The 10,491-nt window shown below is 44.3% G+C and overlaps 1 protein-coding gene across 2 annotated transcripts in view; it reads right to left on the bottom strand.

The window, feature by feature from the left end:
* The window catches only part of LAMP5 (lysosomal associated membrane protein family member 5), a 13,359-nt gene extending 5,990 nt beyond the window's left edge, over nucleotides 1-7,369 (bottom strand). Inside the window, exons 1-6 of one of the 2 annotated variants that reach the window (XM_006758083.2) lie at nucleotides 7,250-7,369; nucleotides 6,753-7,076; nucleotides 6,065-6,237; nucleotides 5,561-5,692; nucleotides 5,338-5,443; nucleotides 3,844-4,032 (exon numbers count right to left, since the gene is read on the bottom strand). In XM_006758083.2, the coding sequence (XP_006758146.1) occupies nucleotides 3,844-4,032; nucleotides 5,338-5,443; nucleotides 5,561-5,692; nucleotides 6,065-6,237; nucleotides 6,753-6,816 (664 nt within the window). In that variant the 5' untranslated portion in view covers nucleotides 6,817-7,076; nucleotides 7,250-7,369. Of the gene's footprint in view, nucleotides 1-3,843; nucleotides 4,033-5,337; nucleotides 5,444-5,560; nucleotides 5,693-6,064; nucleotides 6,238-6,752 lie in introns of both variants that reach the window. The other variant, XM_015560275.1, reaches the window with a different exon arrangement.
* Nucleotides 7,370-10,491: the final 3,122 nt, after the last annotated feature.

Here is a 10,491-nt window from a genome sequence, read left to right as displayed (position 1 = left end):
TGGTTGGTTTGCTTGTTTTTTTTTTTTCTCCTCAAAAGAGAATTAAAAAGGATCCAGCCTATATGGGGTACCGTGTAAATGCCTGTGAAACCTGAATTTTTAATAAAGAGGAATAGAGGTACCCTTTGTGTTGCATTATGTTTCTTCTGTCATTATGCATGAAAGTTGCCTTTAGTTCAAGCCATTATACAATGCTCAGGCTGATCGTCCCCTCCCAGTGCCGCACCCCCCACCCCATCACATATGGGAATCTCCTGGGGCCCTCAAAGGGACACACAAGGAATTAACTGTGGGAGGACAAACTAATCCACCCCAACTGAACAACAGGGGTGCCTTGAACTGCTGGGAGGTAGATGGCACACGAAGTGTATTTGTTATGGAAATGAGTCAATTGGCTGCCGCATATTGGCCCCTGGGTGGTTTATTTCCCTACTGAAGACTGAGATCCATTAGCTGAAAAACTCTCTGGTGCCAAACTCAGATTTTTACACATCCAATTCTTTTTAAAACAGCCCAAACAAGCAGATTTTTAGCCATTTAGAGCCTACCTGCTTCGCATAATAAACCTCAACCAACAGCTGTTACCCATTGATAAGCTAGGGCCTTGTAGCTATATGGCTTGGAGCCTCTTCGCTGCCCCTCAGAGCAATCCGACCCAAAGACTCCTCACTGTGCTACCCAGTGACAGACATCACCTAGGCACGGTAACCCCCTCTTCAATACTCCTCCCCCTCTGGATGGTGGTCCTTAGGTACCTCCCTCTGGTCAGTCTCATGCTGTGAGGAGCTTCCCTTCTCATGCAACCATGTCCAAGCACCAGTAAAGCTTGTGTGTTACTGCCTCCCATGGTCATATATTTCCCACAGTACTTCACAGCCTGGAGCATGGCAGGGTGGGGGTGAGGGGTAGGGGTTGTCTAGAAATGGAGCACTGTGGGCCCTGCCCAGACCTGCTGAGCCAGACTCTGTATGCTAGCAAGATCACCACAGTTGTACACCTGGCAGCAGATTCGTGTGCACACTGCAGCTGTAGACCCTGCTGGGCTCAGAGACTTTCGCTGGGGATTGGTGTAGTAACCAAGCTCAGTGCTCCAAAGGCATTTGTGTGATAAAGATGTCAACCCACATTTGGGCTGAGCGAAGCCTCTGCGAGTGTCCACTAATCCACTTCACTGACCCTTTATCTCAGTCTAAGCAGGCAGGTGTGAAACTGCTGGCTGCCAGGTATGCCCCCCTTACACAGGGAAGAGTTTCTTCATGGGAAACCCTGATGCTGTGGGTCCTGCGCACACATGACCAACTGCATGTACACACCCTGCAGTGAGCACACAGATATATGACCAGATAACCCACCCCCCCCACACACACACACACACAAACACACACAGGCACGCTCCACTCACACTCACACAGCCATCCACAACATGGCCAGGGCCTCCTGAGGGTCTATTCTGGGGAATGGGGACCAAATAAAATGGTGTCTTACAAAATCGAATAAAATGGTCTCTTACAAAACACAGCAGGAGTCCGAGAGGCTCTGGCAAGGAGGAGCCAGGAACAAAAGAGCCCTTACCATACAAAGGCACATCGATCCAGTGAGTGACTCTGAATGGGGCTTGCCTGCTCCCTAAGCTACAAGGCTTAAACCCCAGGGCACCTACAGAAGGGGACATCCTAATTATTACCCAGGGAAGCCTGATGAGACAGGTGCAATTTTCTTGTGCTTAATATATCTGCATTTAGGAAGTTATATGGGCTTAGGTACAAACACTCCAAGGCTGTCACGCCCATCTAGGAACTGGAAGTGAATAAGAAACTGCTTTTCAAACAAAAGATGTCATTAAGTCCATGCCATAAACTTCAGCAGTTTTTAGGAAAGTAGCTCTGGTCCTTATTCAGAATGCATTTACTCTGACGTTGTACACAATTCTAAAAATCTAAACTGAGTTTTAATTTCTCAGTGCATGGATGATAATAAGCAAACAACTTAGAATTAGCCCAGAGTGGGTTAGGGCAAGGTTTTGGTAAGAAACTAGTAAAAGCAGCAACTACAGCACCAGTAGTAGCAAGAAGTAATGAAGTGCCTAAGAACAGTTGACCAGCCACAAAACAAAAGGCAATAAAGACTATTGAAAGGACCCATATAAACTCAAAAGCAACTATGTTAGGGACCCTGGGACTGATACTACACAATCCAATATTTTCAGAATAAATTCCTGATCATCAATAATCACAGATCCAATTACATTTAATTATTTTTAATATTTTCAGTTTAAGACAGACATTATTACATGTATAAATAATTCTGTAATGAATCAGATTTTTTTTTTTTAAAAAAAAGGTTAAGGTCTTGACACAGAGTTTAGTTTCAATTTTGAAGAAAATACATTAAAATGGAATAGGCCATCCTTCTGTGAGAACTGTTAAGTGTGGCGCTGCTTTACTAAATCAATTAGATTCTGACTTGCCTGGCATGGAAGCATTTGGAAGTCTCTATTAATTGAGTGCACAGCTTCAGAATATCAATTCAGCCAAAGTTAGCTGGGCATCTGCAATGTGCCAAGCACTGTATTAGGTGCTAAACATACGAGGATGAAAAAGAAGCAGGCCCTTCTCTCAAGAACATAGGAATTCTCAAATGCCTTCTAAATGATCATGTGGTGGTATGTGTGTGTGTATGGGAGGGGTGGATCTATTTGGTTTGAGTGGGAGGTGCATTTTATGAATGCTGGATTCCTTTGGAAATGACAGTGATTTGTGTGTGACACAGATGGGGACTCCCTAATATCCTGAACATTGGAATAACTGTATTCGCCTGGGGAGCCCCAGCCCCCAAAAAGTCATCCATAAAGCAATCAGAATCTCTCCCCATTTTTAACCACAAGGAGTCAACAGAATATATACCTGTCTTTAACAACCTCCCCCAGACAAGAGAGAGAGAACAAATGAATTGAAGAATTCACTTGCCCTACATTTGCCCAGTGTAACTTGTGGCTAGACTTGGACAAATTGCAGAATGGTGAGCTCTCTTCATGCCCTGCCTCTGCTGGGAGACAGAGAACCAGGGGAATGGAGATGCTCTGAACCTGTCCAATGCCCTCTCAGTAGCTAACACAGACAGAGAGCACATTTCCTCTACAACCCAGAGTGAGCAGGTCTGGGACCCAGGCCTCTCTGGAGCCATGTGGGTATCCCTGCCACATAGTGAGTGCTGGATGGAGGCAGTTCTTCATATTTCTCTCTGTGGTCTCCATGCAACCTACACACACACACACACACACACACACACACACACACACACCTACCTACCTATTGCATTCTAGCCACACATAAACTTGGACTCATAGTGGTAGAAACTACAGCTGGAAGTGTCTGAGAGAACGTGGAGAAACTGAGGCCACAGAAGCGAAGCTACCCTATGGCTCTCTGGATAGCTACCTGAGATTTTTATCTGCTTTTTGATAGAAAGATTTAAACCAAAATTGTATATATTTTTTCAAGCTGATTTTATTACCTCTCTCCCTACCAAGGTTCCCCTTTTGGCAAAGGAAAGGAGGAAGGGAAAAATAAAGAAATAAAGAAAGGGAGGGGAGAATGAAGTGAAGGATGATGGGTCAAAGGGAAGAAAAAAGAAAGAGACATTGAAGAAAGTTGGTATGATGCAGTTTACAGCCTTTAGCCTTAGAAAAACATTACAGAAGGAGATACTAGTCGTGCATGTCAGCCTAGAGGAAAGCCACGCTGCAGCCTGGGACCCTCGGCAGGTCCCCTTCCACATCCATCCTGATGCCAGCCTTCTCTTACCTCCTCCCTTTCTCCTCCCATTACCACCCCCACAGCCTACCTTCACTGAAGACGAAATCAGAGATGATGTCAAAGGGCTGGATGTGGACCGCTGATAGGATCATGGTGACAGTCTTCTGTGGATCGCTGGAGGTTAGCGAAATGGTCTGCTGAGCCTGACACTCGTAGGACTTTCCGGCTGGTGTGACCAAGGCAGAGAGGCGATGTGAGTTGGCTGTGTGCTTCCCAGCTGCGGGGAAGACCAAAGCAGTGGTTAGGCCTCTCAGGCTGGCAGAACCTTCCTGCCTCCTAACCTCCCCAGCCAGGGAAATGGCTCTTGCCTGTCAGCTCCAGACCTTGCCCAGCGCTCTGTGCAGCCAGGCAGCGTCACCTCACCAGAGCTGGGGCTCTGCCTGTGGCATCAGGTGGTGTCAAAAGACAAATGCCCCCATTCCTTCATGAGCAGGAGCTCCTTAAACATTCATTGGGAACTTGGGAAATTTTTGGAATTTCTTTTTAGAAAAGGAGCATGAGACCTAAAAACCCAACCCTTTTTACTCTATAAAACCTAACAACGCAGATCCCAAAGACCCAGAACAGTGACTCGGTTTTCCACATTTCACACTGGTCCCCAAAGAATAAAATATCTTCCTCACAAAGCAGGATTTCTTGTGTCCTGGGCAGACACCCTGGGAAAATGCTTGAATGTGAGTTTTTATAAACATAAAAAAATGCCTTTTTTTTTTTTACTGTGATGATAAAAGGGGAGAGAAGGGAAAGATGACATATATGTTCCTTCACATGATCAGTATAAATCTTTTCCCAGCCCAGGTGCTCAGGTGATCGAAGGCCTCAGTATGAATAGATTAGACAACTGAGAAAACCAATCAATACATTTAAATGTGGCCTTTGACAGTGCCTGCAAGTACAAACGTTGCTACTTGAGGAATGGACATTCCTCTGGCCACGATATTTTTGGAGAATCTGGGTGAGTTGTTAAAATGATGGGCAGAGACAGCTCGTAAATTAGGCCACTGTTCAGAATGCACTCTGGGGTGGCTTCAGTGGAGGACTGCAGACGGGCCGCTGCGTGGGAGCCCTGCCGCCCTGCGCAAAAAGATACCGAAGGCATCAGATCCTGACGGGAGCCATACTGCCCCCTTCAAGTTTCAGCGCATGAGAAGGAAAACCCGGGAGCAGAACATTGTGCAGCTTTGTCCTTCCCTGCGCCCCTCTGAGGGACAGATCCTAAGGGGTCGCCCCGAGGCAGCCAGGGGAGGTCAGGCCCTCAGAGGAGACTCTCATCTGGCATCAGGCCAGGGGTGCCTGGTTGGCCCTCAGCCCGGATTCCTCGCGCATGTACAGGCCTGAGGTCAGGAGGACCCACTGGCGCTTGCTCTTTCTCTGCGCTGGAGAACACGCCTGCGAGCGCAAAGCCAGAATCGGTTTCCAGAACATTTCCGAATTTCCTGAGGGATCTGGCCTCCGTGCCTGTGCTTCTGCGGTGTCCGCGCTCCCCGAGGCTCCCTCCCCAGCCCCGCTGAACTCTACTTACCGGTGACTGCGTCTTTAAAATGGGTCTTCTCCGAGGAGTCGTAGACAAACTGGACCTTGCTCAGCCTCCACGTCGCCTCGGGGCCCTTGGAGGTGTTGTGACCTTCCTGCCAGGGGAGAAGGTGCGCATCAATGGCCCCTGCGGCTTCTGGGCGGAGAAACTGAGGGGCGGCCCCTGCCCACACCCTCCCGGAATGTCTGCGCCCCCCTGGGCTCCGAGTTACCTTTACAAACAGCAGTTTGAGCGAGTACGCGCGATCCACCCAGAACACCTGCAGCTCCGACTCGTTGTGGCCACAGCGGCCCTTCACCTCAGCTCCCCGGGTCAGTGAGATCTCAGCCTGTTCCGTGATCAGCTGGGAACACAGACGCCCCGCACCCCCTCAGCGCGCCCGGCCCCAGTGGGGGCTGTAAAGGGCGGCGCGTCCATACTCCAGGTTGCACGCCTGGGCTCTCCTTTGCGCGCGTGATCCCAGGTCTGGGAACATGCGGTTAGATGCTCTACGTGCAGACCCCGCCGTTAGGGAAGCAGAGAGAGGGGGTTACTTTCAAAGCAGGCAGAGCGAGCAGAAGGCGTTACAAGCCGGAACCCCCATGCAGCATTCGGGAGCAGTCTGCAGGGGCCAAGGGGGCAAGGCAGGCGACCCAGGCCTTCCTAGGGCATGGAGGGTGGGTGCCCTTCGCCCCTGGAGCCCTAGGAGCAAGCTGGGAAGGAAAAGGTTCCTTACATCGACATAATTGCTGGCCCACACATCATAAGGGACAATAAATTTGGCTGCAAACTCTGCCATGAGACAGGTCGTCCCATTTTCCCGCACCACAAATATATCTTTTTCAGGGTTAGTGGAAAGGCCTGAGAGATTTTCCACTTCTTGTTCTGCCGTGACTCGAGCCATTGTATCTGCGGGGGGGGGAAACATCCTATGGGTTCCAGGCTCCGTGGTTGGACACCCTGGTCTGCGGGATCGGGGGTGACAAAGTTCCCAACGACTGCTGTGCGACCTGCGAGCCTTTTCTCTAACCTAGTGCCAACAAATTCAAGCCTATTGCTCTTAATTAATAATAAAAATAAAATTAAAAATGAAGCCTTTACTCATTTATAGCCATACTGGCTTTTTTTTTTTTTATCTTGGGATTTTAAACCAAATCTTTCTTACCAATGCTCTGACCCCACGAACAGGCCGGTACAGCACTCTCTGTGATATGGCATACAGGTGTGTGGCTCTCAGGGGAATTCCTAGCAGGGAAGCCCTCTGCCCCCTCCTTCCACTCCTATCCTCACCACCCGCCCCCCTTCTAAAATACCACGCGAAATGTTATGAGCCACATCTTAAGCTGCGGACTTTATTTACTATGCTGGCCCTATTCTCTGCAAAGAATGTACTCGGCCCTCGCGATCGCCAAAACGTTACTCACGGAACAGCATTAGGAGAACTCGAAGTCTATTCGAGCTGAGAACGGCTCTTCCTCGGAGATCCATGGTTGCCTTGCAGCGAATGGGGCCAGATGTGCTGCAGCAGAGGCCGTCCGAGAGGGAATCCCTTAAAGTCGCGTCTGGAGTGAGCTGGGGTGAGCCAGTGGCGGGGGCGCCGAGAGGGAGGAGGGATGGAGCGCGTGCTCTGCAAGCTCTGGGGAGGACTTGGTGTTGGATGCCGCACCGACCGGCGCAGGCTGAACAGGATTCTGCTCACTGCAGGGGAATGAACCGCGCGGCGAGGGAGCTGTCCAGGGCTGCGAGTGCTGAAAGGAATATGTTGTGTTGCAGGAGTGATTGTGGCTTGGATTGTGCAAAGGGCCGATGAGATTGGGAGCGGGGGTTGGAATTCTCTCTGAGTCTGTTTCCTGTTCGGCAGTTCCATCCGCAAAGATGATTCTGTCCTGAGAAACTTAATGGATTTATTTGATATCCTTACCGAAAACAGTTAGTAGGTGGTGTAGCTATCACAATCACATCACTGGAGTCCTGGCTTCTGAAAATGCATCTGGCTCCTGAAAGAAAACAGTAGAGCACAAATTGTTGCTGCTTTAGGAGTGGAGGAGTAGGCAGTAAGAGGGAAGGAAAATGCTATGGCAACCGTTTCCTGCATTGGGAGACATCTCCTTCTCTTCCCTGCTTGCAATGAGCTCATGGGTTTAAAGTTAAATTGATGCCTCCCCAAACAAGGCTGTCAGTTAATGCAGTATATCCATAGGGCTTACTTCCCATGAGTTCTGCTGTCTGGTTGCATGAGCACTCTGAACTCTAGGGTCATTTACTTACCCTCATTCATTATATTGTTTTACTCTGCCAAGAGGAATGTAAGTGAACCTGAAGTTTGTGGAGGATTACTTAGGCTTTCTTAGAACAGTAATGTTTCATAGTTACATAAACAAACAACTATACACACACACACACACACACACACACACTGATATGACTCTTCAGCATCTAGTGGGGCAGAAAAAGAAATACTATTGAGCTAACCTTTTTTCTCTCTGTAAATCAGAATCAGAATACAGTTATTTCAGCAACAGACATGCATTCCTCATCAATTGTAGTGATCTCCAAATATTTTATTTCTTAGAGGGTTTCATTATGTGAATAATCAGTAATATAAGGTCATAAAATAATGATATAAAGGACCATTGTCAAATTTGATACTCCTACAGCTTTAGAAGGCAGGTAAGGGAAGACATACTTTATTATGGTTGTATATATCCTAAAACTAAGGCTCAGATAAATTAAATGACCTTCCTAAATGTCACATGGTCAGTTAGAATTAAAATAGAAAAATCACATGCTTTGACTTTGTAGAGATCATCTTTATTTTTTCTTATATAATACTTTGACTCCAAAATATACCATATTTTTATTTCAATAAAAATCTTTACTCAGTGACCAAATAACAAGCTGAAATCTAAACTCTATCATTAATTCACATTCCTGAAATGTATAGAATGCTGTTTTAAATAAATAAATATTTTGATATAATATTTTCTCCATAATGTCTATATGATTATTTTCTCAAATCTATTCCTCTATTAATATTAGATACACATTTTTACATCTTTTTGATATTTTCTTTTAACTCTTTAAAGCACTCTCTTGTGTCAACAAAGAAATTATTTATGTAAGATATGAAGAAAGCCATTTTCAAAGGAATCACCATCTGATATATAAATCAGCTACAATAATTTAACATCTTTATTTTACATCTGTATTTTGATATTTTAGCCAAACATTTTTAAAGAACTTTTCATAAATTATTATATATAAAATGATTGAGGCAAATTGTTATTGATATAAAATCAATTATCATCAGTAGAGAGTGGAAGCTATAAAATTTATATACCTTACAATTTGTCATGTTAGCACTCTGTCATGTTAGCAATTATTATTTTCCTGTAGTTCTATAAAAACTAGAAAACAATGAGACATATGTAATGAAGCCATTATATTTTCTCTGGCTCTCTCTTTCTCTTCCTCCAATACTTTAATGAGAAAAGAAACAAATAGATTTCAGTTCAGTTTTCACTATTTTTTATTGTATGGATTTTAGTGTTCCTCATCTTAAAAAATGGTATAATAGCTTATGAGATGGCTGGATAGGCTAAGTGAGCCATTGAATACAAAGCATTCAAAATGAAAGGCAAATCAATTTAGCCTGTCAATATTAACTGAATACCTACTACCTACATTAAGCTTTGGAAACCTACAGATAAATAAGTACTATTATACAAGGAAGAGAGATATTTGTTAAAGATTATGACAGTTTCTCCTGTAAAACATTATTATAGATATCCTCACTTTATAAGTTGTTAAAAGATCAACTGAATTAATTGATGACTATCTGTTTTAAAAAATAAAATATTAGATGGGAAGTAGCATTGGTCATTAATGTTAAATTATTGTAGCTGATTTATATATCAATGGTGATTCCTTTGAAAATAGTTTCCTTCATATCTGACATAAATAATTTCTTTGTTGACACAAGAGAGTACTTTATAAGAGTTAAAAGAAAAAAATCAAAGCAACGTTAACCCTTTCTTCCAGGGAGTCTTCAAACAATTAATTTAATGACCTTTTAGGTGCTTAATCTTAAACATAGCTAACAATTACCCATTATTTTATTCATTTTATTCCTAGTGATTATTATGCTGTGATGGGAATTAAACCATTATACCTACAACTTTCAGCTACACCAATTACACAACTTTCTAATCATCCTTTTGAAAAAAAACAACAACAAACTTCAGTTATTTAAATTACCAAAGAGGTGATAAAGGAGCAAAACTTACCATTCAACTATATTTTAAAATAGTAAAAAAGTGTTTCAGAATTTGCTTTATTCTTCATTTCTGGGGTAGGAAAGTATGAGAAACTGATATAAACATGTACATTCATGTGGATGAGGGCTATGTCAGTTTTCATCATTGCTGTTGATGAAATATCAGAGGTAAGTATGACCAAGCAAGTTGGCTTTTTAATCTCCTCTAGATCCTCTAAGTCACAGTGGTTCTCAACCTGTGGGTCGCGACCCCTTTGGCGGTCGAACGACCCTTTCACAGAGGTCGCCTAAGACCATCCTGCATATCAGACATTTACGTTATGATTCATAACAGTAGCAACATCACAGTTATGAAGTAGCAATGAAAATAATTTTATGGTTGGGTCACAACATGAGGAACTGTATTTAAAGGGCCAGAAGGTTGAGAACCACTGCAAGACCTTTGAAGGGTTCTCTTCAATTCATGTACTTATTGAATTAGACTTTGTGAATCTCCTACCATTCAGTGAGTGCTTCTTTATATAAGTGGGGAAAAGTTTCCTGAGTGTGTAAAACTTCAATTTGGATGAGGGAAAAGAAGAAGGTATATGAAGATATGGATTTGCCTGGCACAAGGTGTACAGTGATGTTTAGGAAAAGAAAATGTAAGACAGCTAACCCTGGGTGGGATGGAATCAACCAATGAAGGCCACTTGGAGAAGGTGGCATGAGCACTCTGAACTCCAGGGTCACCTACTTACCCTTGAAAGAAGTGGGAATATTGTCCTGGTGTGAAAAACAAGGAAGGACAATGCAGATGAAAGAAATATGTGTTAAACAGGAGAGTCAGTGCAAAAACGTAACTCTTTATCCTTCCATATTTATCCCATAATACGTTATAGACTACA

The sequence above is a fragment of the Myotis davidii genome, unplaced genomic scaffold, assembly GCF_000327345.1.
Source record: "Myotis davidii unplaced genomic scaffold, ASM32734v1 scaffold32, whole genome shotgun sequence".
Taxonomy (NCBI): domain Eukaryota; kingdom Metazoa; phylum Chordata; class Mammalia; order Chiroptera; family Vespertilionidae; genus Myotis; species Myotis davidii.
This window is presented reverse-complemented; position numbering and strand designations above follow the sequence as displayed.